The sequence below is a fragment of the Phasianus colchicus genome, chromosome 11 (genome assembly GCF_987193195.1).
Source record: "Phasianus colchicus chromosome 11, bPhaCol1.hap1.1, whole genome shotgun sequence".
In the NCBI taxonomy this organism is placed as follows: domain Eukaryota; kingdom Metazoa; phylum Chordata; class Aves; order Galliformes; family Phasianidae; genus Phasianus; species Phasianus colchicus.
Window position 1 is genome coordinate 12,243,964 of NC_143446.1, and position 26,097 is coordinate 12,270,060.

The 26,097-nt window shown below is 50.2% G+C and overlaps 3 protein-coding genes and 1 long non-coding RNA gene across 19 annotated transcripts in view; 3 read left to right on the forward strand and 1 right to left on the reverse strand.

Moving 5' to 3' along the window:
* The window catches only part of PLXNB1 (plexin B1), a 67,541-nt gene extending 60,783 nt beyond the window's left edge, over window positions 1–6,758 (forward strand). For all 11 annotated transcript variants that reach the window (XM_090148269.1, XM_090148271.1, XM_031607150.2 and 8 more), the window contains 8 exons: window positions 300–384; window positions 588–754; window positions 1,718–1,878; window positions 2,128–2,275; window positions 2,952–3,016; window positions 3,099–3,174; window positions 3,540–3,614; window positions 3,938–6,758. In XM_090148269.1, the coding sequence (XP_090004395.1) occupies window positions 300–384; window positions 588–754; window positions 1,718–1,878; window positions 2,128–2,275; window positions 2,952–3,016; window positions 3,099–3,174; window positions 3,540–3,614; window positions 3,938–4,042 (882 nt within the window). In that variant the 3' untranslated portion in view covers window positions 4,043–6,758. The remainder of the gene's footprint in view (window positions 1–299; window positions 385–587; window positions 755–1,717; window positions 1,879–2,127; window positions 2,276–2,951; window positions 3,017–3,098; window positions 3,175–3,539; window positions 3,615–3,937) is intronic.
* On the reverse strand, window positions 2,778–21,542 carry LOC149916443 (uncharacterized). Of its 4 annotated transcripts, none has more exons than XR_016470131.1 (5): window positions 21,318–21,542; window positions 12,840–14,763; window positions 12,038–12,244; window positions 9,295–9,532; window positions 2,778–2,850 (listed from the first exon to the last, which is right to left on the reverse strand). It is a non-coding gene; the product is annotated as an uncharacterized LOC149916443 (long non-coding RNA). The 4 variants fall into 4 exon arrangements; XR_016470130.1 differs by lacking the exon at window positions 2,778–2,850 and adding an exon at window positions 6,861–6,947; XR_016470128.1 differs by lacking the exon at window positions 2,778–2,850 and having other exon boundaries at window positions 9,182–9,532; window positions 21,318–21,541.
* Window positions 11,621–20,565, forward strand: LOC116239584 (SRSF protein kinase 3-like). The gene is made up of 11 exons (XM_031609708.2): window positions 11,621–11,680; window positions 11,830–11,938; window positions 12,058–12,145; window positions 14,227–14,314; window positions 14,562–14,668; window positions 16,650–16,812; window positions 17,883–17,968; window positions 18,399–18,506; window positions 18,967–19,036; window positions 19,122–19,214; window positions 20,333–20,565. The coding sequence occupies exons 1-11, from the start codon at window positions 11,635–11,637 to the stop codon at window positions 20,518–20,520; spliced, it is 1,146 nt and encodes a 381-aa protein (XP_031465568.2). The 5' UTR covers window positions 11,621–11,634; the 3' UTR covers window positions 20,521–20,565.
* A 276-nt stretch (window positions 21,543–21,818) lies between the features above and the next one.
* SETD5 (SET domain containing 5) overlaps window positions 21,819–26,097 on the forward strand; it is a 60,760-nt gene continuing 56,481 nt past the window's right edge. For 2 of the 3 annotated variants that reach the window (XM_031607161.2, XM_031607169.2), the window contains exon 1: window positions 21,847–21,981. The gene's annotated coding sequence lies outside the window, so the exon portion shown is untranslated. Of the gene's footprint in view, window positions 21,982–26,097 lie in introns of all 3 variants that reach the window. The other variant, XM_090148280.1, reaches the window with a different exon arrangement.

Consider the following 26,097-nt stretch of genomic DNA (forward strand, 5'->3'; position numbering starts at 1 on the left):
TGTAGCTTCTAGGATTGGAAAGAGGATTTTTGACCTACCTTGCACCAGTATGTCATACTTTTTCTGAATGTGAATGATGTCAATCCCTGAGCACTGCCATTTTCTCTGTATGTCAGTTGTTCAGTCTGCACAAACTAGATTCTCCCTCCATCAGGACAGACAGTGGTGATGCCCCAGTATCCCTGCTCCTATTAACACTACAGTGTGTTCAGAGTTTATTTTGCTCTACAAGCACTTGACTGTTGTGCTGATGGGAAACATGCTGTTTGTTTTGAATGTTGACTTTTGCTTGTGTACAGGTGCCTGATGGAGCAACAGTAGCTTTGGTTCCACGGCTGACCAAGCATATCCATAGAGAGAATCAAGATTACATCCCAGGAGAGAGTGAGTTTGATGTCTTATTCTTATAAAATAATTTCATAGTGCCTGTCAAGTTGGTGGGACAAGAGTTGCCATAGCCCTAGCTTTATGCTGCTATAAAAGGCTGATGGGCAATTTGAAACCTTATAAGATTGTCAGGAAATTGGAATTTTGAGCAGAAAGGTGAGAACAGTACAGAAATTGTCTTTAAATAACTGCCTGTTTAGAAACACCTATGCTGGAGGATGCAGATGAAGGTGGGATAAAACTTTGGCACCTGGTAAAACCAACAGAAGAGCCAGAGCTTCCCAAGCATCGCCGTGGAAGCTTGAGAGATCGGGAGCGAGCCAAGGCAATCCCAGAGATCTACCTGACACGTCTGCTCTCTATGAAGGTGAGAAGAAGCACAGATTGTGTTGCACTTAGGATCTTACCTTCTTTCATATCTCCCTGAAGGACTGCAGGGACATATATGAAGATAAGAGCCTAGCAGTGCAGTACCAAACTTTTATTCCTACTAATGCATTAAGTTTTGCAGAGCCTCTAGGAGAATGAAAAGTGTTTATCATCTCTGGGTGCCACAGATAAAAGTAGGTGCTTAATGCTTGGCAGTAGTTTTTGGTAGCATTGGCAACGGGGTTCATAGGTCTGCTTGATTTCCACTTCATCAGTGGCCCAAAAGGTAGCATTGACCTGATCACTTCCTACAGCAAGATGATGCTAACTACACATCAGCCATGCACAGACTCAGCTGCAATCATAAATCAGGTATAGCACCTGTTTACATTCTCCTTTTTGCTTTATTCCAGTATCACTGTTAAAAATTGACCCAGGAACTTGTTCCTTAGTCTCTGTTCTTGAGAAAGGATCAGCTTTCAGCATCCACTTTCCTGCTTGCAGAAGTGCAATTCCTCAAGGGACAGCTGAGGCACTTTGCCAGGCAGTGCCTCTGTTCTGCCCACAACCTTTTTTTCTAGCTGCTGAGCAAACAAACCCTTTCTCTTTGCTCCTGTCTGGCTCAACACAGCAGCTGGCAGTCGGCAGTCCCCCTCCACTGGTCAGTCTCTACACTGCAGTGCCAACCCATAATGTTGCAGGCGCTCTCTCCTGTAGTAACTGCCCAAACTGGCTCTGAGTGGGTCCAATTGTCTTCTGTGTTTTGGTTGTTCACAGAGTTTAGCCTGGCCTCAATTCCAGGCATCTCTGAGGCCTCGTTTCTCCACTGTTGCTTCCTGCAGTGGATGTGACATTGATTAGGATCACTGAAAGGACATTGCTGAGCAAAAAAGGGTAACCTGGCCTGGGCTCTCCACTCTCCTCTACCTGTGATGACCATGTCCTGCTCGTATCTCTACAGGGCACTCTGCAGAAGTTTGTGGATGACTTGTTCCAGGTGATCCTCAGTACCAGCCGCCCTGTCCCTCTGGCAGTCAAGTACTTCTTTGATCTGTTGGATGAGCAAGCATTACACTATGGGATTGCAGACCCTGAGACCATCCATATCTGGAAGACAAACAGGTATGGTCTTCCTGTGGGCCGTGGTGGAGGCATTGCTAACCTATTTGGAGCTACCCGCTTTCAAAGAGACAGCCACTGCCTACTGAGGAGAAGCATAATGAGAGTGCAGGGCAGTAAAGTACAGTGTGAAAAGCTGGTTTTGCTGTGAGGGCTAATCTGGGGTATGAGCAGTAGTATGTGCAGAATATCTTCCAGCACAACAGCCATTTTCTGTGCTGATAAGATGTCATGCTTCCATCTTCCCTGCAGCCTCCCACTGCGGTTTTGGATCAACATCATCAAGAATCCCCAGTTTGTTTTTGATGTGCAGACATCAGATAATGTAGATGCTGTGCTCCTGGTCATTGCACAGACCTTCATGGACTCCTGTACCATTGCTGACCATAAGCTAGGGCGGGTAAGTATGGAGGTAGCAGCATGTGGCTGGCACAGCCTGTGTGAGCAGTGCTGGCTCAAGAAGGCAGCACCTCTGTGTTCTGCAAGGACAGCCTGCCGGGCCTGTGCCTTCCTCTCACATGCCACTAGAGCACTGGAGAGTAGCTCAATGCAGACACCTGTGTTGTGGGGAGTTTTGTTTAGAGCACAAGTTATCCTGGGGTGCTCTGTATTTGCAGCTTGCATCTACTTAGGGTACAGAGCACACATGCTATGCAGCAGACAGTGTATGTCACAGAATGCATCTCAAGAGTCAGGTTGGCCATTGGAAAAATACTTATTTGCCTCCACTGTTCTCCCTGTGCCAAGAGTAGAATAGGTCACCAGAGATGAGTTGGATCTCTGGAGGTTTTCAGAGTTAGTCTGTGTGAAGCCCTTGACCAATGTGATACCATGCTGGTCCACAGTATGGTAGAAGGTAGACTGGAGATCCCAGAGGTCCTTTCACCAGCAAACTTCATGGTTCCTCAGACTGTGTTACCAGAAGGAAGGCCAGTATTTGAAGTGCCTCTGCATGAAGGGCCAAAGTTCCAGATCCTGGACAAGTGACAGAGAATAGAATGGTGTCACCTGCTAAGGTTTGTACGCTGTGTGGTGCAGGAGCTATGTGTAAAAAGTTCTTGTTTTGGATGTTCAAGGACTCTCCGATCAATAAGCTGCTCTATGCCCGGGACATTCCTCGCTACAAACAGATGGTGGAAAGGTAAGCAGTGGGTGTGGGGAGTATAGTTTAAGAAGGATGCTAGGAGGAACATGACGGTAATTGCCTCTGTACCACTGTGCAGGTATTATGCAGACATTCGCCAGACCATCTCTGCCAGTGACCAGGAGATGAACTCTGCCCTGGCTGAGCTATCACGGGTAAGTAAACGTATTTATTTCAGAAATCACACCAGCCATTCATCTGTGCATCTAATAGGAAGTTAGTAATGCCAAGATCAAATATTCCAGCTGTGTGCTGTTCTACTCAGAAATACTAATTGTTCCCAGTGGCTGCTTTGCTTCATGGTATCACTGGGGAGAGAACACCATAGTTAGGGCTTCCAGGCTAGGAGTATGTTTGATTATTTTTTTTTCCTTCCCTAGGAACTGCTGGTGAATTCTCTTTCCCATTGCTTTGTGCTGGGAGTGACTCCAGTACATTTCCTTATTAGTTATGAGGACACAGAATTTGCAAGAACAATTGTTAGATGTCACAACTTTATCTAACTTCCTCTCTTATTCAGAATTACTCAGGTGACCTCAATTCCCTGGTGGCTCTGCATGAATTGTACAAATACATCAATAAGTACTATGACCAGGTGAGTGTGTTCCCAACAGGTATGAACACAACCTTTTACCATCCAATCAAAAAAAAAAAAAGCCCCAAATTATTAAGAGCAGACAGTTCATTGTAATGCTGCGTATTGTTTCACTGACATAAATAACTTCCATGTCATAAGTTTAATTTATTCTTGTCAATGAGGGAGGGAGGACATCATGCAAACAAGGGACTTGACTCTAACCCAGGGGGCTGTTAGCATTTCACATGCATTTTTTTAATATTATTATGTTTAATATTATCTCCAGCCAGCAGTGCTGCATGCTGGAGAAAGACAGCCAGTGAGCTCTTGTCTTCTTGCAGATCATTACTGCTTTGGAAGAAGACCCAACAGCACAGAAGATGCAGCTTGGATATAGGCTACAACAGATTGCAGCAGCCGTGGAGAATAAAGTCACAGATTTGTGACAGGTGCAGACAGACTGTTCTCCCCTGGCTGGACAGGGACAGTGCTCGTCCTAGCTGTATGCAGGGTGTCCTGCTGTCATTGGAACCAGACTCTCCAAGGAGCCAGCAAGTGACATGAACGGGGTTGGCCAAGGCAATGCCAAGTACAAGCGTCCTTGCATCTCAGAGAATATTTTTTTAAAGTTGTTTGTTTTTTTCTTTTCAAAAAGCGAAACAAATGAATTTCAGTTTTCCTCTGACAGTCTCAGGGGACCAAGCAGCTCCTTCCTACAGATATTACGAGAATGTGCCAAGCTTCTAAATGCTGCTGTTGAAGAGCCAGGTGGCAGCACCAAGCACCGTGTCTGTGGAGTCCTTGGCCTTGTGTGGGTGCCCTTGCCTATTGCTGGGAGGCTCCCCTACTGTGGCTGCTCATTTTAATGGGGATACAGGAAGCTTTCCCCTGATCTTAAAGCTGCACTGACCTTCACCTCCATCTGGACGGATTAGTGAGCGCTCCTGCTCTATTCCACCTGAGAAGCTTTTTTGCAGCAATGTTTTCACTGGTTCTGGATGTTGGATGTAAAAAGGAGAGGGACCAATGGCAAAGGTCTCTTGCTGCCCAGTGTTCTGGTCTTACTACTTGGGTGCAACGTCTGTTTGGATGAGATACGTTCACCAGCACGCAGGCTTGCCCAGGAGCCCACTGTAAATGGGCCACCCCCTCGCCCTTCCCCTCAGGACAAATTTAGTGTGCGAGGAGTCAGCTGTCTGGCTCATCCCAATCTCCACTGACCCAGCCCTGGATCTGTCAGAAGTTCAGGGGTTGTCCTGCTCTTTGGAAAAGCACAATGCCTTGTGCCACTTCCCCTTTCCTCTGGTATCTGGTTGTTCTGCTGCTCTGAACTGGACTTGTAAATACTCTCAGAAGGATAATGTATTTAAATACTAAAGGAGAATGTTTAACTTTGTGGCTTTGAGACAAAGCTTTTCTTGGAGAAGCATCTCTGTGCACTTCTACTGACAAACGTCTGTCAGCACTGGAGCAAAGTTTTCTCCACTGCTTTGTCTGCAGGGATAACTTGTGGATGTCTCCATTGTCATAACAGCAGCTTGCTTTTCCCCACAGCTCAGTTTGATGTTTAGCTGTGTGTTCCTGTTAGACTTGCCTTACACCTCAGTTTCACCTCCCAAACTCTCCTGTTGTGGCACACAGAAGGGTGATTTGGTGAGCTGTGAATTCAAGGGAGCCATGAAGCACAACCACATTCCTGAAAAGCATCTGGTGTCCTGCAAACAGCAGTGACTGATGCAAGGAAAGCAAGGCCAGAGCAGGTGTGCCGTTAGCCTCTAGCTGTAGCTGGGAATGCCTCTGCTCCCTCCTGGAGAGCTGTCAGGAATCTCACAGCACTCTGCCCATAGTGATTGAATTCCAGTTTTAAAGGCTATCCTTCGCTTTCTTATCCCCCACTGAGTCCAAGCTGATGTCCTGCATCTCTGAGGCAGATCAGGTCTGACTCCTCTGACACTGCTGGTGGTGGTTGTGCAGGCCTGGAGGGACTAGAGCTAGATCAGGGCAGGATCATGTCCCTGCCTCTTTGCGTTGTGCATAGCAGCATTTCCAGGCCTGTGAATCAGCCATGTGGCTCTGTGTGAGCACTGTGCAGTTGCAGGATTTTTTCCTAAGCAATATAACCAGCTAGTGTTGGCATCTCTTCCTGCAAAGCCAGTGCTTTCCCGTGAGCTCTCCTCTCAGCAGAATTCCCAGGTACTCTGTGTGCTTAGGGTGCTGCTGTCCTGCTGTGCAGAGCAGCTGCTGAGCAGGCCCTGTCAAGAGCTCAGTGTCTGCCAGCTTCCTTTCCCAGAGGGCACCAGTTTGTGTCTGTCTCTTGCCTGACCACCCCATTCCATAGGACTGGTGGGAACTTTGCTTCTCTGAAACCTCCGTCTCAACAGAACCCAGTAAAATTAGTCCCCAAAAAGCTGGGTGGAAGAAAGGACTTGGCAGTGTCTGCCAGGAGCCGTGTGCTGTAGGCTGCTGCTGGTTTTGTGGGATTTCTCTCTGCTTTCCCAGAACAAGGTGGCACAGGACTTGATTCTAGATTCACCTCACATGAGTAAGGGAGGTAGACTCAGGAGCTCTCCTGGGGATCCAGGTCTCTCCTGCTCTGCACTGGCAGCTCTGTGTTCTGTTGTGTCTCCTCTGCTGTTACTTGCTGTGGTCGGATGAATTCCGTCCACACAGCTGGCTCAGGCTGCCAGGGAGGCGGGCTCCACATCCTCTTTACTTCTCAGTAGTGCTTTTGGGTGTTGGAGATTATTTACTTTCTCTGAGCGTATCTGTGAAAGTTTTATCAAAGCAATAATCAAGACGTAAGAGTAGAGCTAAACGTGATTTCTTTAACATCCCAAGTTTGTCCCTATGCAGCTGACCGGGAGGCGCTGCCCAGGACAGGGGCAGTGAGTGGTGCCCATCTCTCCCCACTGCTTGTCTTTGGAGTTCTAGGTAACACTATCCTCCTCACTGTGGGCATGTGCTGCAGCTCCCTTCTGGGTGCTTAGGCTTGGCCCTGTTTCTCTCCGTCCACACCACGATCCTGTGGTAAAATCCATTACCACAACAGGGTTCTGTTGCATTGAAATTTGCACAAAACAGCTTTTATTATAAAATTCCCTAGTGCAGGGAAGACTTATTTATTATTTCTCATAATTCACGTTTCTTCCAGTCTCTGCCTGGTTTCTTGACCAGCTTGCTGGGTGTGCTGGGGATGGAAGGAGCCCCTCTGATGCTCCTGCAGGCAGCAGGCTCTGTGGGAAGCAGCTGCCTCTCTCTGGAGAATGTAAGTGCTGTGAGGGATGTCACCATGTTAATCGTGTCCTCAGAAAGATGATGTTCTTGGATGGCAGGTTTGGGGTCTGCTTTGTACTACGGTCGGAGAAATAAATTTAGTTTCACCGTGGTCTGCATGAAACACTGATAACTGATCAGTATTAAGATGTGTCATTAGTGAGTTTGAATGTCTCCTGTCAGTATGGCTAGGAGTAGCCAGCACCCACACAATGTAGATGTGAGAGTGCTTGCTTTCATCTGTTTGGTGGCAAACGTAGGCTGTATCTGGAAGCTTTTTTCTTTAGTAGAAAAGATGGGTAATTTCTTTTTAAAGAAAACAAGAGGGCTGTTAGATCCTGCTGCCTTGGTGGAATGCCATTTCTTTTTCAGGGTATGCCCCAGTTGCAGCAAGATGCTGCTTTTTTGGTGCCTTTCTTGTCAGAATGATTGTTTTGGTTTCCAGAATACCTAGCTTGTTCCCGTAGCCCTTCCTCCTGGTCTTGTCCAGGTACCTGCCCTTTCCCAGCCAGGCAACTTGGTGTCTCTGTTACAGTACGATCTGATCTGCTTTTGTGCCCTGCCACACCTTGAGTTCTGCTCAGAGCACCTGAGGTACTGTCTTTCTCAAATTGGAATTAATAATTAATATAAAAAGCTTGAAAAAAATCTGAATTTTGTTACATAGTGTAATAACTGTTTGTAGATACTGTTCTGAGATGTAGGAATCTTTTGGTGATATAAGAGGTTTTGTCTGTAAATAATCAGTTTAGAGTTCAAATGATTTTAATAAAGAGAATTCTTACACAATAATTCAATAAATTTTAATATACAATCTGTGTGTCACACTTGTGTTGAACAATACTGTGATGACCCACAATGTGTTCGCCTTCTGGGATGTGAGTGGGGACAAATCTGGTCCCAGGCAGCTACAGCTCTGGCTGTGTTTTTGCAGGAGTGGTGAGCGAGATGCAGACTGAGGCGTGCTTCATCCTCACTGCTGGTGTTCGCCAGGGTGAGGCAGAAAGCAGAATTTCTCTAACAACTCTTAATTCTTAAACTAATTGCAGCTGGCTCCTTTTCTTTACTAGCAGTTATAGATGGTTTGCTTTATTGTGTGTGTGTGTGTGTGCACATAAAACACTACTGTGCTTAAGTCCCGCCTTCACCTATGTGTGTGTTCTTCCTGGCCTTTTATGGGTTACAGAGCTCTCCTCCTGTGAAGCTGAGCTCTCTCCCTTGCTGCTGCCCTGCTCCTGGCTCTGTCTCAGCCCCCTCCCACGATATTTTTAGTGCTGGGGGCGGCAGGTGAGAGGAGAGGGGCACAGGCAGGGGGAGAAGTGAGGCCCCGGCCTGGGTTTGGCAGCAGGGCAGGATTAACCCCTTGCTCCGGGGCTGGATCTCTGCAGGCTCTGCAAGGAAACCTGAGCTGCGCAACACCAGGGCCCCCAGCCAGGGGAAGACTGAGGCTGCCAAGCTCTGCTGCACGTGGGCGTAGGGGGAATGTATGGAGTGGTTTCACTGCGTGTGGTCCCTTGCTCATAGTGGTGCAAGGGTACTAGGTGCCTAGGCTCACGGTGAGGCTGCAGTCCTTTCCCATTCCTTCTGCTGGGTGGGGGTGGGGGGGTCACAGCTGTTACTGCACTAAAACCTGCGAGCAGCTGAGTGGAAGTGCTGCCAGCACATCTGTGCAGAACTGTGCTGCCTCGTCCCCAAGGCTGGAGAGCCGGTGTGACTCACAGGGTGCTGAGGCAGAGGTGCCTTGAGCACAGGCAGTGTGGCATGTAGGGATGTGGCAGCGTGTCCCCTCTGCCAAGCACGGGCTGGTGACCGCTGTGCCGGGCAGAGACGGGAGGTGGTGCCACTGCTACGAGGCTGGGCCATGCAGCATGCTGCCATGCTCCCGGGAGCAGCGGGAACCACTGCAGAGGGGAAAGGCTTTCCTATTCCCATCTCAGCAGAGTGGTGAATTTTCCTCTATAAATAGTTGCTGTGAAGACCGTGGAGCTCCAGCAGGGTGACAGACCTGCTGCCAGGGCAGCTGAGGCAGAGGACTGCACAGACAGGTGCAGTGAACGGCAGTAAAGGAAACTCATCGCAGCTGTCCTGGGTCTCCTGCTACCCTGCAGCCAAGGTTGTTCCCAGAAACGGTGCTGAGATCCGATACCCTGCGCCTCAACACATCTACCCAGTGATGCAGAAAAGTTTGGTTGGCCCAAGGACAACCCTCCCAAGCAGTGCAGACTAAAAGGAGAGCAGGACCAGCTGGTATCTCACTTTTGGGAGCTCCAGCACGAGCCAGATGATGAGAGGGGTGGCATCCCCTGCCTCCTGAGCTGCATGGTAAGTGCGCAGGGCCACAGGGGCTGAGCCCCACGTGCCCACGGGGCTGCTTTTATGCTGTGTGTTGTGACTTGCAGGGATGCTACACTCAGCCAGGACTTACCACGTCTGTGCTGGATGAAGATGAAGGCATGTATCACTCTGCTAAATACTCCAACTCCACAGGTCCAGGTGCTGGGGTGCATAGCAAGTCGTGGGGCGGCTCCTTGCACCCTTCTATGCAGGCAAGGTGAAGCATCACTGCTCCCTGCTGTAGCTAACACGGACCAGTCCATTTTTGGGCTGAAGTTCTCTGACCTGGTCCAAGCCTGCAGCAAGTCAGTGTGTTCTGCGTGATGTAGCTTTTAATGAAAAAAAAAAAAAAAAAAGGCTTTAATATATCAACTGATAAGTACTTACAAGCATTGTTGGTTTTTTGTTGTGGTTTTTTTTGTTGTTGTTGTTTTTTATCATAAAGCTTAGAAAAGTATGTTTCCGTCTTCTATACTAAAGTACAAAGCCATGCTCTTTACCTTATACTGGATTATCCACATCAGTACAGTGGGCAGAAGGTGAATTCTCACACGCCTAAGGAAGGGCAGCAGGGCACTGTGAGCTCAAAAACTCCATCAGCCCAAGTGCTAGGATGTGTCTGATGTTCATGGAGTCTGACTTTGGATCCTAAGCAGTGGGTCACCGTATCGTTCTTTCCCACTGAAGACTCTTATTATCACAGAAGTCCATCTAGGGAAGATGCTGAACCCTCATGTCCCATTTTTCCTTTGGTAGGTGACTGGTGAGTGACATAAGAAACAAAACCTTCAGGGCTTTTGCCTAGCTCTTAGAGATCAACTCCTTGTTCTAATTATGTGACAAAACCTGAAAAGATGTGACTGAAGAGGTATCTGTTGGGTGCTGCAGGGGCTTGCAAGGTTATTGATAGGCTATGTCTGTGCACAAATAAGGACAATTCTGATTTCACCTCTGTATCATAGCTAGGACTCCAGTAAATGTTTGCCAAAGGCAGTGGCCATATGGGCATGTAGCACCCTGCAGGTTTAAGCCTAAAAGAGACCAAGGTTTAAGCCCAAAAGAGTGTGTACAATTGCTGAGGTTTGAGGTGCAAAGGAGGAAGAGGGATTCTGAGCTCCTTGCACACTGCTCCATGGGGTAGGGTGAACAAAGAAATCTAAGCTCTGGCAGTTCTGGGTATCCCTGACTACACAGCCATCCCAAGCCCATTCTGAGCCTAAATCAGAATTGAGAATTCACCTGGTGCCCAAAGGCAGGCTACAGGTTCTGTTGCTGTGCTGGAATAGGAAAAGTTTTTTGAGGAAGTTGTGCTTCTTTTTCAGCACCTGTAAGATGTTACTGCCCCAGAGCAGCTCCCAGTCATGTGGTTGCTGCTATGAGGCGTGTGACAGGACACGCACCAATGCTGCCAGCACGTTAGGACTATTTCTGAAAGTTCTGCAGTGCGTACAAGCTCTTAGCTTTGGCAACTTGACTCTGAAGGATTTAAAGGTTGATATTTCTACTCGTGCTAATGGCCTGCTTGGGTTATTATCACCTGTCACAAACTCTGGCAACACTTGTTCATATGAAGCTTTGGCCATTACAGCAAGTGACATTTCTGAATTATGAAATGCTGGGTTGCAGTACCCAAACTGAGGCAGCGTAAATCTGTATTTCCATTAGCAATGTGGGGATTGGGGGGTTCTATTTCAGGTGACTTGCACTTGAGCCAATTCCACAACAGTGCTGTGGAGTAGGGAAAGAGCAGTTGTATCCGTCTGTCTGCAGTGCCTCCATGTTTGTACCTTTTGCTGTCATAGAAACATGCTGGGGAGCAGCCTTTCCCCTCCCTCATGGCCTCTTTGTAGGGAATCATGCGACTCTCAGTGACAAATCCCTGCTTTTGGCCCCATGCTGCAGACAGATGTGCAGGATAGCTTCTAAACTGCACGCTCTGCTTAGCATCCAGCCTGAGATGTGAATCTTCTACTGACAGTGAAAGCCCTAAGTTGGGGTACAGAGTGCCTTCTGCCCAGTTGGGTGTCACAGCCACTGGAGGGGTCCCTGCAGTCTCCACCGAGCCACTGGAAGCCTGCCCAAGGCACAGGGAAACCTGAGACTTCCACCTGAGAGCCAGGAGCCCTGCCCAGCCTGCCAGCTTTCCTTCTATGAACTTCTAAAATAATCCTTACTTCTCTGAAGTGCCAAAAATGTTCCTATGTTCCTAACAGCTCAGTTCCAGGTTTGGACGAAGCAGGTGGAAAGGAATAGGGTGAGGGAGAACAGAACTAGAAGAACAAATGGGAGCTGTGTACATCAGTGTGTGCAGCTGCTCTGCAGCTGTCTCTCTTCTAAGGAGTAAAAAGCTGGAGATTGCCCTGCACATACTGCACAGCCTGGTTCCCCACTGCTTCTGTCCCCTCTCACCAGGACCTGCTGGGACACTGCCATGGAAGAGCAGGTGCAGGAGGATGTGCCGGAAGCGCAGCACACAGGTCAGTCCTCAGACCAGAGCTGAGATCATACCAGGCTCTTCCCATGCCAGAGGAGGCCACAGAGACCCATTTGGCCGTTCCTCTGGGAGAGCTGTCCTCAGTGGTTCCTGCAGGGTATCAGTAATGTTTCTTGGTGATGGTTCCCACAGGAGGCCACCGCCCAGTGAGGGAAGGAGAGGTGTTCAATGCACGATACCAGGCTCTGCGCGAGTTGGGCTGTGGGGCCTTTGCTACTGTCTGGCTGTGCCAGGACATGAGGTGAGGGGCTGATGCCATATGGGGCAGCAGGGAAGGACGGCCAATCTCCTGGGCAGGACTTGCCCCCTTCGTAGGCCAACCTGGCATGCACTGACTTACAGCTGTGGTTCCTTTTGTAGGAAGAAGAAGAATGTAGCTGTGAAGGTCCTGAAGAGTAGGGAAGGCTTTGCTGAGGCTGCCCAGGATGAGCTCTCTCTCCTTAGATGTGTATGTATCTTTCCAGGCTCTGTGCCTTTCTCTGGGGAGGTGGCCACTGAATTCAGATAGAGGTGTCAGTTTCATTGTCCCTTCTCCTTCCAGGTCTGTCTGAGGAGCAAGGTTAGGGAATGGAAAACGATGTCAGATAATTCATTAAATCACCTTTGCTTGGCCATGACCCCTAAAAGAGGCACTTTCTCCTTCCCTCCTCTAATGCTAGGACAGGTGGCTGTGTCTCACTTGTCCTGTTGGCCCTTTTTTTTTCAGCTGAGACTGAAAAAAACGTAAAATTCAGTAAATAAGAGGAACTTGTAGAAATACAGGGTGGAAAACCACCAGAACCAACAAGAAAATGTGGCAATGTTGTTCTTAACCACAGTTGGGAATGTTTTCACTATATTTGTGTACTTCCTAGCTCGGAGATCATTGCTCTATCACAACATAAATACTGAAGCAAAAGGAAGCATCTTCAAAACAAATGCAGGACAAAGCAAACATAATATATAACCTCTCAACTCAGAAAGCTTCCTTCTGCTTTTGCTAATGGATGCAGTAATTAGGCACGCGGATCTGAGTCTCAACTAGTTGCCTTTGAAAATGGCTTGACCTGCTAGTTCTAGAATGCTCATGGTTATAATTCTTAGAGTTTACATAAATGTGAAGTTACATCAGCTGTATGTGAATAAAAGTCATTAAATTTTACCTTTCAAATTACTTTGAGGCCTTTCTCCAACAGGTTTGGGAAAAGCTTGGTTCGCATCTGCAAATCTGCAGGCCCTATCCAAAAGGATATGAGACAGACTTAGTGATGCAAGAGGAAGTAAAAAGTAAATGTAATCAGAGGGTGCTTTTCTACACATCAGCACAATTCTACATGTATACCAAGCCTTACCCTTAATTTATTACTAATTCTCTCAGAAAGACACGCCTTCCATTCAACAGAATAGAGCTGGTTCCCAGGGTCAATTCCATCAGAACAGTGGTCCGTGCCCACAGTACTGCCAGAGGAGGCAGTTGGGACCTCCCTGGTTCCACAGTGCTCACTTCTGTTGTGAGAACAAACCCCCTGCTGCTGGCACAGATAGATCTGGCAGCTGCACAAAAAGCAAACCAAAACCACCCATAATTATAGCCATGTCAGAAAGAAAAAACAAATACATATACAATTAATACAAATATATATTTATATATAAAAAGTTATAGATACAGTAGCCATTGCTTTAGCTGAATCGGTGCTGTATGGGAGCAAACTCATGGTACAGTCTGCCATGAAAATGTGTAGTGGTGGTGCAAGAACTGGAGATACCAACAGCACCTGTGCTGGGGCAGAGTGGGGTGTTGCCTAACCAGGCACCCTGAATCAGCAGCAGACATCCATGTGGGAAAAAGACAAGCTAAGCACGAGCTGCTGCTCCCACTGAATACTACCCTGGCCAAGAACAGTTTACAGCTCAAGGTTTCTTGGGCCAAGGGTGATGTGATGAGCAGTAATTCTCAGTGGATTTATTTTCAAGACTCCTGCCCCGCTTTCCTGCAAGCCAATGTGGGCTTCAGCACCTGAAGCATTCTGTGACAAAAACTGCTATCAATCATCCATGCACTGTGTGAAGGACCACCTTCTCTGGTTTCTTTCTGACCCTTCAAAGTACCAGGTTTATTGATGTCTCCTGGTTCTTGTATGAAAGATCTGTGTTCACTTTTTCCCCCGCCACTCAATATCAGAGATCTCTGTTGCACCAAAAGCCAACCCTTTTTCACTCGACTGCTCCAGATGCAGAAGCTGCTCTGCACCCTGGTAGAACAGAGATCCTTCAGTTGACTGAAGACAACCACAGTTGTCTGAGTTATTCAGGTGCTATGAAGGTGATGCTGTCACATGGTCAGAGGAAGACAGCACACAGAAATTAACTCCATAGTAACAGTTTGCTTGTGTTCTGGGAGTCTGGTTTGCTTGATATTGTTTTCATGGGATTTGTTATAAAGTGCCAACTCCTCGAAGAGAGCCTGCAGAACAGGATAAAATGGGTGCAAGATGTTCTTGTGCACATATATGTTCTCTAATTGCAGTTTTCTTGGAATCTCCTCCTCAGGTGAGCAGTATGAAGAAGAAGGATCGGGCAGGAGAAAACGTCATCTGTTTATTAGATGACTTCAGAATGATTGGAGAGAACGGCTTCCATATCCTTCTGCTAATAGAACTGCAGCTCTCAATCAGCTAAGGTTGTGCTGGGGAGTCACAGGATAACAAAAATCCAACTGCTGTGCTCTGACAAGGAGGATGAACAGGGCAATAGCTAGAGCAGAGAACATGAAGGTGGCTGGAGGAGGGGAGGCTGGCTAATGAAATGTTTGGCTGCTCTGGTGAAGGGCAAGAAGCTGGTAGCAGCATATTCTCTCTGTTGGTGAATCCATGACTCTTCCCCACATACGTGCTTGGTATTTGAGGCGCTGGGTCCTTCTCTGCAATTTCTGATGGGTAACTATGCAGCCCAGGGATTGCCTTTGCCTTTTGTGAAAAAATCTTTACAGCAGGTGAGAGAACTGAGTTCTATTTGGGTGAGGGCACTGTGGGAGTGCTGGCTGGGGAACACATCATAGTCTTCATCCTGGGGTCATCTGCCATGAATCTGCAAAGAGACAACAGAATCAGTGCCAAAGACATACCATTGGAAGGAAAACAGTAGCTATTTATTTTGGGTGGGAGGAGAAAAAATGTCAAATAGAATGCAGAATGGGAGGTTAACACAATCACAGTAATACAATGTGCGCTACTGCCTATGGCGATCAGTCTCAATGGATTTGGAAAGGGGTCAGGACCACTGATGTGAAGAGTCAGGGACCTGCAGATCTGCACCAGGGGACTCAGAGTTGGCACTTATGTTTGTATCTCATTCACACCTCAGCAAATTATTGAATTTTTCAGCAGTTCGGCTGTTCACAAGACGAACAGACTGCCACAGACACGTTTCTTGTTGAAAAAAAAAAAACAACACATGTATTTCTCTGTCCTGCTGCTATCATCAGAAGTTTCCTATGGTAGTGATGCCAGCCTGCTAGCATTTGCCCCAGTGAGTTCAGCAGGGCTCTGGGCTGGCTTCTGCTGTCTGCCCAGTAATTCCAAGGCTGCTGAAGGTCTGCCTCACAGCTGATTCCTTCCCACAGCTTTTAAACTGCTGGTTCAGTTGGCTGGTCCTCCACCCATATTGAGGTTTTCCTGCTCAGAGCCAACACTTCCTTCATCCCCTGTAAGGATATGGCATGGTGATCAAACAGACTGTGAAAGCTGAGTTTCTTATGCATTGTCTGTGAATAGCGAAGGAATAGGAAACCTGAGTGAGTCTACGAATAATTAATATTACATTTTGCTGCCAGTGCCAAGGTTTATCAGAAATCTGCAGACTTGCCAAAATGAAGATTTGCTACCTTGATTTCTGTGCCCTTCTAGGGACACAGAAAGAAAACTCTTTCCTCTTCCATCCTTTTCCTGGAATATCTGCTTCTTCCTTGAAAGAAGCTCCACTAACACCTGAATAAGTTAGATGAAAATGTAGTGGCATTAATTGATATGCTCTGTTTCACACCCAAGCCTTTTATTTGATCTCTTATCTGTGTAAACTGTAATTTTTTTTCTTTTTTTCCCCTTTTGGATCAGCATTGGGGCAGCATTTACTTCTGATTCATTCCAGTTTAGCTATTTAAATCTTTCCTTGTGTTTCACAGTTACCATTTAAGGTTGGTATTTTCCCGGGGCTGGTGTTCATCCCAGAATAGATTTTGATAATACAGAGAATATTTGCCAGCCTTTATGACTGACCAGTGTTTTAAAAGAGCAACTTAACCTCCTAGTAGCCTTTTCACTGTTATTGATTTCTGATAGAGAGTGTTTCTCTTGCACGCGTTGTTTATCTCTCCCCTGTGACAGCCAGGCTCTCCCTGCTCCACCGTGAGCTGTTCTTTCCCTACATGGCTCTCCTGCAGTACCCTTAATTCCTCTCTGCATGTACTCACTCATCATCCCTGCCTCCTCCTGTCTGCGTTATGATTCACCCCTTCTCTTTCCTTGCATGATGGGACTCCCTCCTGTGCCACGTCAAACACCCTAGAACTGACTCCCAACTTCCATTCCAGTGATAATGCTGTATTAACAGATAGGCTTGGTGGACTGAAGACGTGCCAGCCATGTGAACAAAAGCTGCTTTTCAGGAGAAAATTCTGCTTTGTGATTGCAATGCCTCTTCATAGCCCTATCTCATCCTATTTCCAACTCTCCATGCCTGCCCAGCTGTGCTGGCACCTGGGCACTCTCACACTGTGTCCTTTGCCAGATCTCCATGCTCTGTCACTGGCTGTGCCGAGTGTGTGGGGCTATGGCGCTGGCCATTCTCTGGATGAAACCACTTGTGTCTGCTTCTATAGGACCACTCCGCCAACACTACTGCTCTTCAGGGTGCAACTGCTACACCCATGCAATATCTGTCACACTGCTGATCTGAGTGCTGTTCGGCTCACACAGGTGCTAGCAGGCCTGCACTTCCTGCATGGGCGCTGCCGGATTATCCACGCAGACATCAAACCAGAGAACGTGCTGCTCTACATTCACGACAAAAACCTCCAAAGGTTTCTGCTTGATGCTGCTGACTGTGGCCAGAGAACAGATTTGAGGCTAAAGGCACCAGGTGAGCACTGAGGGTTTTATTGCAAGAACAGAGACTTAAGAGGTTATTGCCAGAAGTGGAAACAGCAGAGTAGGTGCAAATAGCTTAAGAAGCGTTCGCATCTCCCGCAACACCGGTACAAAACAACACAGACAACCTGCACTGCTGAGACCTCTCCTGTCTCTCTTACTACAAACCTCCAAGTTACTCAGGGCACCAACAGAAAAGTGGCCTTGCACAAAGGTGTGCATGCAGAACAATGAAAAATCATAGGCACTTGTCAATAACCTGAGCACAACCTCAGAGCAATTCTTACAGCTTCCAGTACAGGACAGTTCCCTCACCTGGTACTTTCAGCTACTGAATAGGATACATACCGACTGGTTTGATCAAAAAACTGTATGACGCATCTACTCTTTTATTTCCTGTATTCCTGAGGTTTGTGGGAGACTTGTATGTCTCTTTGAGGCCTTTTGAGACATGATTTATTTTCAGAGAATGATGTGAATATATGGTAAGCCATAGGCTGGAGAGTTTCTCAAGGGATTTAGTCACCCAGCAATGAGACTCTTCATATTTTCTACCATAATATTCTCCCACAAGCATTTCTCCCATGATGTTGCTGTTTTGTCCCTCAAACCCTGGGGTAACCGACAAATGCTAAATTATGGAGTCTTTTGTTAGGAACAAAAAGGCAGGATACCAGACATAAGTTGAGAGTTACAAAGCAATAAAACAAAAATTACCCTTTTCCAGGGTCTGTATGTGAAAATGCTACCTTGACAGTTCTTGCCAGGCAGGCACCTTTCAGCAGGAGAGGTGCATGTTGTCACACCACTCCACTGCAAGCTGCAGTTTTCCATAACATTTTCTTAGACTGTGACTGGTTAGCAGCCCTTCCTTTGCACTCCCTCAAAAATCAGAAGTGGTATTTTATTGGTGATAAAAGGAATCACCTGTCTAAAGCATTTTTGGATTGCTAGATTGAAAAACTTCAAAGGCAGGTAGGTCTACAAGTACCTTCTGTGGTAAGTGATGCATACCTGTTGGTTTGGAGAAAGACCTGATTTCTCTCCCTCCTTTCCATATAGGAGGTGATCCCGGCAATCAACTAGAAGATTCTGATTTAATGAGCATAGAAGTGAAAATTGCTGATCTGGGCAGTGCATGCTGGACAGTGAGTCTGCTGCAAGTCTTGGTCCTGTGACTGTGAGATGCTTTGCACTTCCTTCATACCTTGCATGTCAGTCCTTCTACAGCTGAGCAGTTATCCTAGAGTGTACTAAAGTAAAACTGATTCCAGGTGTTACATTCATCACTGCCAGCTTAGAGTTGGGCAGTACACTCCAGAGATATGTCAGCTTTGGATCCTTCTCCAGCTTGCAGTTAGTCCGTAAACCAGAAATTTGTAAACAAGTTCACTGTGAAATGTTGGGAGGTAAATTTAGTGAGGCGCCAGTAGGGCTGAGAATGGTCTGATGTCTCCTGCACGCACTTTACTACACGCCTTCAGTTCTTCCTCGTGATTGCATGGACAGCTTGTGGCCACAAGCATCACTGTTACTCGTTTATGGAAGCTAACCAAAGGGTGTTTGTTTCTGTTACAGTATAAGCCTTTTTCTAAGGAGATACAGACCCAGCCATACCGCGCCCTAGAAGTGCTGCTTGGATTAGACTATGGCACTCCTGCAGACATCTGGAGCACAGGCTGCCTGGTAGGGCTGGAGGCAGTGCTGAGCATGCATGGAAGGCGACTGACACTGGCAGGTCCAGGGTAGCATGTCCTCAGCACCCATCTGCACACTGCATGTGGAGCACAACTTCCTCGCCATTGCTGAGTCAGAGAAGGAAAAGCAGGCTGTCTGCACTCCTTCACTTTGGACTGAAAGTATGCTGTGGACATATTCACTGTAATTAGTTTATGCTTAAGGCAGTTCATGCTGCAAGTACGATGCTAGCTCATGTATTTGACTGAAGTAGGCGTATACTTGTTTCCATCCTGATGCAACTAAAGGTGCTGCTTCACAGTGGTGTATCAAAGTAACATGAATCTTTTCATGTTTCATTATCAGTTTTGGGTGATAGTACCTGTGCCACTTCCCCTTCCCATCAGGGTTCACAAGGAAGAAAAAGTCCCAGTTGGTCAGTGAATTAACAATGCTACTCCTTTTCTAGGCATTTGAAATGGCAACGGGGGAATGTCTATTTAATCCTCAACCTGGGAAATATTTCTCCAGAGATGATGGTAGGACTCCATCAGTTGTATTCATTTCACTGACAGAAGCATCATCATCTCTGTACCTAGACATGTTTTCTCTTCCTCTGTCCAGATCATGTTGCTCGCATTATTGAACTCCTGGGAAGAATCCCTCCCCAGATTGCTTTCTCCTGGAACAAGTCAACAAAGTTTTTCAGAAGGCCAGGTAAGAATTAGCCAAGGGAAGTTTACCCTAAAAAACACTGTGGATCTCTGATACACTCCTTGGCTACTACTGAAAAACACCAAAAGTAATGTTATACAGCACAGGCTACAGGCAGGACAGAACAGAGGTGGAGATTTCGTAAAGCGCAGTAACGCTTCCTGCACTGCCACCTGTGCAATCCAGAAGCATTCCAGCAATAAATGCAAATACAGAAGCCTCAAAAATGGTCATAGTAAATATCCAGCAAGGAAAAAATGTCTATCCTTCCTCCCTTGGAGCTGGAGAGAATGGAAATAAGAACAGGAAACAGCTACATGGCAGGAAAGCTGTGAGTGTGCAACTGGCTGGATTTCACCCATTCACTAGCAGAGAACAATGATGAAGAGGAATGGGACACTCATATCCTCTCATCCTTCCACCGTGGCTGCTATATTTAGTCTTCTGACCCAGCTGTAATGTCTTTTCTGTTTTAATCTCCCCAATTCCTTTGACTCATTAAGCTGGAAATTGTCGTCTTTGACTTCAAGGCATTACATAACTCCATCCTCCTGCAATTCAGTCCATCCTCCTCCTCACTCATGTTAACCACCCATACCACCTGTCTAGGTACAGTTCCTCTCATGTTGCACACTAACAGCAGTGCTGTAGATCAACAAGCACCTCCCTGCTCATTCAACTCCTTTGTTCATTTATTCCTTCTATGGTGCTCAAAAGATGAGTCAAAAACAGTCCTTGTTTTATATTCATTCTCCGTGAGAACCAAACTGGCCTAACCACACATGCCTAACCTGACTCACTGCATTTACACCACGCACCCGAGGGACAAGGCTCACTTCCTGGGCAGTAGTGGCGCCCTTAATCTCACGGAGTGAGCAGGCACAAAGCAAATTAAACATGAGTGGCTCGTGTCTGTGGCAACAATGCTCTCTGTGTTGTGCACAGGCAGGCACAGGGACCACAGGAATGACTTTGGTGTTGCTATCCTGGGAACGTTTCATTTGTGCTCGATGCACACGGACTGATCCTTCAGGAGGATCTGGACGAGTTGTGTGAGGGGAGGAGCAACAGCCTACCGCTCTCGAGGGTGTCATTAACGTACTGTGCTTACGCACTGACAGGTGCTCTCCTGCGGATCTCCAGGCTCGTTCCCCGCAGCCTCCACGCCATCCTGGCGGACAGGCTCAAGTGGAGAAAACACGAGGTGCCTCCATTTACCAGCTTCCTGCTGTCGGCGCTGCGCTACGCCCCCGAGAAGCGCGCCACGGCCGCGCAGTGCCTGCAGCACGCCTGGCTCGGCGCCCCGTGACCGGCCACGCGCATCGCGGCGGGCGGGAGCCCCGGAGCAGCTCCCCGCGACCGCTCGGCGCCGGCCCGCCCCGCTCTCGGGGCCGCCTGCCCGCCGCCGGCCCTTTTCGCGGCCGCAGCGCCGCGGCGGCCGTGGGGGCTGAGCACAAGATGGCGGCGCTGCGGGTCCCCCCCCCCCCCCGCGGCCATTTCCCGCCCGGGGGCGGCGGTGCGGGGATCGGCGCGAGGAAACGGCCCGGAGCCGCAGAGCTGGGCACGGCGCCTCGCGAGGCTGCGCGGCCGTCACCGCCGCAGAGCCGCAACGCGCGGCGGGCATTAAACGGCACGGACGGCCGATCACGAAATCCCTTCCTCTCTTCCCCCTCGCGCCGTTCCTCGGCCCGCTCCGCTCCCGGGCGGTGGCTGACCGCGGCCCCGCGGCTCTCGAGGTCCCGCCTCGGCCCGCAGAACGACCCCCCCCCCACCGCCGGCCCTCCCGCTCCCTCGGCCGCCCCTCCTCCCGCCGCGGGCAGCGCCCTTTGTGCGGGGCGCGGAGCTCGCTCCCCTCAGGCGGCGGAGGGCCCGGCGCGCCCCCCTTCCCCTCACCTCAGGAGGGCCCGAAGGGGGAGGGACGCGGCCGCCCGACGAGAGCGGCACCGCCGCCCCGCGAGGCCGAGGGCCGCCCGCGCCGCCCCCCGGCGGACCCCTGCCCGCCCCCTCCCCCCGCAGCGCGGACGTGCCGAGCGGCAGGCCCCGCACCCGGGGCAGCGCGCATGCGCGACGCGCCTCCCGCCTTCCCCCCCTCCGCGCTCTACTCACTCCCAACCCGCGCACGCGCGGCGCCGCGCGGCTGCCGCCCAGGAATCCCGGCCGCCCGCGCCGCCCCTTCTTTCTGCCACGTGTCCCGACGCGGGAGTTACCCCGCGGAGAGCGGCGCCTCGGAGAGGGAGGAGCCCGGCGCGGCCGGCACCGCCCCTCGGCACGTAGCGCGCCTCGCCCGGCGGGCACCGTCGCGGCCCGCCCGGCCGCACCGCGTCGGCACTGGCGACGTCCCGCCCTCCCCCGCCGATTGGCAGCCTGGCGAGCCGATGGGACGCCGCGTCCGTGAGGCGAGCGGCGGGGCGGGCGGGCGGCTCCCAATGAGAAAAGAGCGCGGGAGGGGCCGGGCGAAGAGCCCGCCAATAGGAAGCGAGGGAAGGCGGGGCGATATCGGCGGCGGGCGGCCCGGCGGGGCGCGGCGCGGCGCCGCGGCAGCCAACGGGGAACGCGAGTAGGCGTGGCCGGGGCGCCCCTGGCGCCGGCGCCGGGGATCCCCGTGCGCGCAGTGCCGTTTCCGCCCGGCCTGGGGAGCAGCCGTCGTACCGCTGCCAGGGGGAGGGGCTGGCGCCGCCGCCGCGGGCTCGCTGCCGCCGGCCGCCCAGGAAACGCCGTGGCGCTCAGCCGGGCCTAGTGCCGCGCGGGGCCCGGGGAACGGGCCGGCCAGGTAGGCGTGGGCCGGCGGCGGGCGGGAGGGAGGACGGGAACGCGCGGACGGGTGCGCGGCACCGGCGGCCCCAGGAGCGGGCCCTCGGCGGCGGTGCGGAGCTGCGGGGCCGCTGCCGGGAGAGGCCCGGTGCGGCGGCGGGCCCGGTGCCGCGGAGCCGGCCGGCCGGGCCGCGGGGCTTCGTGGGCGGTAGCGAGCACCGGGCCCGCCGCGCTCTCCGTCCGGCGCTTCGTCCCTCGGCTCGGGGCCGCCCGCTCGGGCGGCGCGGCGTTTTCTGCTTTCTCATGGTGCCGGGGCTCGCCCTGCCGGGGCCGCTGCCACGCGGGGGGCCCGGCGCTCGCAAGGTCACCGTTGGGCCGCCCTTGGGTGTCGCCGGGCCGCGCGGCCCCGCCGCTCTTCGCCGCCGCCGGGGGAACCGCATCCCCTCCGCGGAGCGACCCCCGGGCGGACCTTTTCCCGCCTCTCGAGGGGTTCCTACCTCCGTGCCCCCGGAAAGGGCCCCGGTCCGGCCCTGCCGCGGCCCCCGGCCATTATGTAACGGGGAGCAGCTCCGAGCCTCGCCTTTGTGCGGGATGCGGCCTCGGAGCTCGGGGCCGCCGTGTTCCAGACGGCCCCCCCCGCCGCGAGGCATTCTGGAACGGCTGTGCCTTACGGCCCGAACCCAGCGAACCGATCTCCTTTTCCTTCCTTAGAAAGAGGAGGTTTCCCTTTTCGCTCGTATAGGAAGCGCCGGGATTTTATTTTTCTTTCTTGTTGCGGTTGACCCGGGAAGTCCCCGGCCCCGGGGTGACAGCAGCGCTCCGGGTGCTGGCTGGGAGCTGGGCAGGGCTGGTGCTCCCCAGTCCCCCATTAGCACAGCGCCATGGGCAGGGGAGGCCTCGGGTTCTTCAGGCCTGTCCCCAGGGCCCCGAGCAGAAGCAGGAACGGCAAACCCATCGAGGTATCTGTCGTCGTCATCCCACGTTGGGCGAAACTGCAGAATACGGGCTGCGAACCCTGGGTTACCCTCTGCAGATATTCTGATCTGTGTGAAAAGTAGGGCAGCGAGGATTGATAGGATCTTCCTGTGAACTGCGGGCTGCAGCCGCCTCGCCTCTGAACTCCGGCCTCCTTCCAGCCAGTCGCAGAGCCAGATGCTTGCCTTATTGTTTGTGTGTCTCCTTCCTCCCCTTCCACCGGCTGGGCCCCACTCGCCTTATTGACTGGAATTTCTGCTGTGCGCGGTGGGTGTGTGCAGCAGACAGCAGCCTGCGAGTGCTGAGAAGGGATTTTCCATTCACAGAGTGGGGAACAGTCAAACTAATGGCCTAGCTCAACTTCGGGGCTGGGAGCAGGCTGCGGGCAGAGGAGTTTCCCCCTGCTGCTGCCTGCAGAGCACCATTTATCTGCTGCTGCTTGCAGGGCTGTATGGCACAACGTGCAGCAAGCTGCCGTGCCGCGGTGAGATGTCCTCTGGTAATGGAAAGATTCCTCTCCTTGCTCGGTGAGGGAACAGTTTGCAGGAGGCCATTTTTGACGTGACTGTATTGTGGAATCTGCCAGCTCCCATCTACACACTGTCTGCTTGAATGTAATAGCTTCCTTTTTTTTTTTTTTTTTTTTTTGTTAAGGAAGAATGAGTACCTTTCTTATCTGATTAACTAACCATTTGGCACTGGCCGCTGTCTGGGTGGTGATGTGCTGCTGGGATGGAGCTCAGTATCCCGGTGCATTTGTTAAAGGTGGAGCTGCTGGTTGAGGCGTGCAGGATGTGACATGGGAACACGTTAGCGTCAGTGCCATCTTTGGGAACCACACCTCACGGGGAGCCCTGCTCCATGTCAGGTCCTGGCCTTGCTTATCAAACCCGTAACGCTGTTTTCTGAAAGCAAAAATTCCAGGAGCAGAATAGTGTGAGAGAGATTGAAACGCTCTGAAATCCTCTTGGCTGACTGCAGCCATGCTGAGGGTGTGGAGCTCCGAGCAGCCCTCACACATAGAGCACCAGCTGGTCTCCAGTCATGGTTCTGTGATTCCACGAATGGTATCCAGCATTGGGGCAGAACACAGTGGGACAACCCCAGCAGGTTGGGATTTCCTGGTGGTACCAGAACCATTTCCTTCGTGGACTAAAACACAGCAAGCCATCTCCATTGCCCCTTAGCCTTTGTTCACTGTCTCCCTGTATGTTTTAATGGGGAATTATCTGGTGCCTTGCATCCTGTTGAATAAGTGATGCTGCTTTAGCAAGGCTCTGGCCTGCTTTTTACTGTTATATCCCAAGTGACTTGAAACCAGCATTCCTGCTGGTGTTGTCTGAGATTATATGGCCTATAGTGATGTGGTGAAATCCCAGGTATGTTTAATCCCCTTATAGGAAGAGTTCTCCGTGGTAGCCAGATCTTATTTTGAGAAGTTATAGGTCGCAGTTGAGAAATCCCATTGCAAAGAAACGGGATTGAATGAGCACCTCGGAGCCCGCAAAACCTTGTGCACTGCTTCTGGGCAAAAAGCATAAACTGAAGGAACGGTTCATTTAAGTTTTTTAAATGCTGTGTGAGGTTTTGGTTGTCTTTTGTTTTTTAAAAGGTTATTAATTCCAACATTGAGGTTGGAGAGACCTGAGTGCTCAGTGCCCAGCTGTGTGGTTCATCACCCCACCTGGCCTGTCCGTCCTTTCCTTTTGGGCACCCAGCCTTTTTCCAACTAGTCTTGGATGATGTGACGAGATAAAAATGTTTCTGTCTACTCTGGCAATAGTAAACCAAACGTAATGGGCACCCAGAGTTTTGAACACTCAAGGATCATTGTTCTTGTGGCAGTGTTGCTGCATTACAAATGCACATTTGTGTTCTTGCTCCGGTGCTGCTTTTGTGTGTAGTTGAGGACCCGACTGGTGAGATCTCGTGTTACGCTGCCTGCATAAAGGTTGCAGTCCGTGCTGTTTTTTATGCAAGACGTAGGAGCTGTACTTTTGTTGAGAGCGTTGGATGTATGCTTAAATCTGTAGTGCGTGTTAAATCTCAGGTGACGTGAACATAAAGCCATTTGATTGAAAAATAAATATTTTGTAGCATCATCTTTGGCTGTTTATTTTTTACTCTGTCAAAATTAAATAAAATCCTGCAAAACTATGTGTGTTAAAGCTGTTAGAGATTGAAGGCAGCCTTTGGCTTACGTGACTGCTAGAGGCAAGGGTTAGCGCACAGCGAGTTTGCACTTACATTCTTAAATTAGAGACAGTTATGTATAAATCTGGCTTAACCTAAACCTTTTGCTCATTTTGATCGTGGAAAGAGCCTCAGACTGTAACGCAGCAAGGGTTCCACCTCTTGGAATTCTGGGAGCTGAGGTTTTTTCACTTCTGAACTCCTTAGTGAAGTTTTTGGGGGCTTTTGGTGGTTGTTTTTTCTCCCAAGATTTATTGTTTTGGTTTCCCAGTATTGCTGCAGCCCCTGTCCCTGCAGATCAGGCAGAGCGTGGGCTGCTCCTGGGCTCCCCACGGTGCTCTGGGGGTGGGACTTGCTGAGCTGCTGGCAGCACAGCCCATGGCCCCCAGCGCGCCCAGAAACACCGCTGCAACTGCTCCTGCTTTAATTTTTTGCTGTAATTAGTAAAGATGCTCTTTGTCTTGGAGGATGATCCGCATGGCAAATCAGGAGGTTCTTGTTCATCAACCCCTTCCCCCGCCCAAGCTGGTGGTGAAGTATTATTTTCCTGCAACAAAAATAGCTAAAGGGATTTTTCCCTCACTTCAGCCGATGAGTCTAAACTTGAAGAGCTGGAGTCCAGAAGAAAACTGTGCAGTGGATCCCAGCCTAAACCCGGGTTTTGTTGACAAACTCTATAGGAGTGTCAGTATTGTTGTTTAATTTGTGAATGTGACTTCTTGATCCGTACATCTGATTGAAATGCTTAAACAGTGGAACAAACGTAAAATAATTTGGGAAAGAGAAACGTTCCCAAAAGTGAGTTTTCTTGTTTTCCTCCTACCAAACACACACAGATACTTTATTGAAATCATCTGCAAAGTGTGTAGTGATGTGCTCAGACTTCAAGGTGGAAAAATGCAGGACGACTTGTCCCCTCTTGGAGTGGGAGCTGTGGGTGAGCAGCAGGAGTGATTTCTTTTGTGGT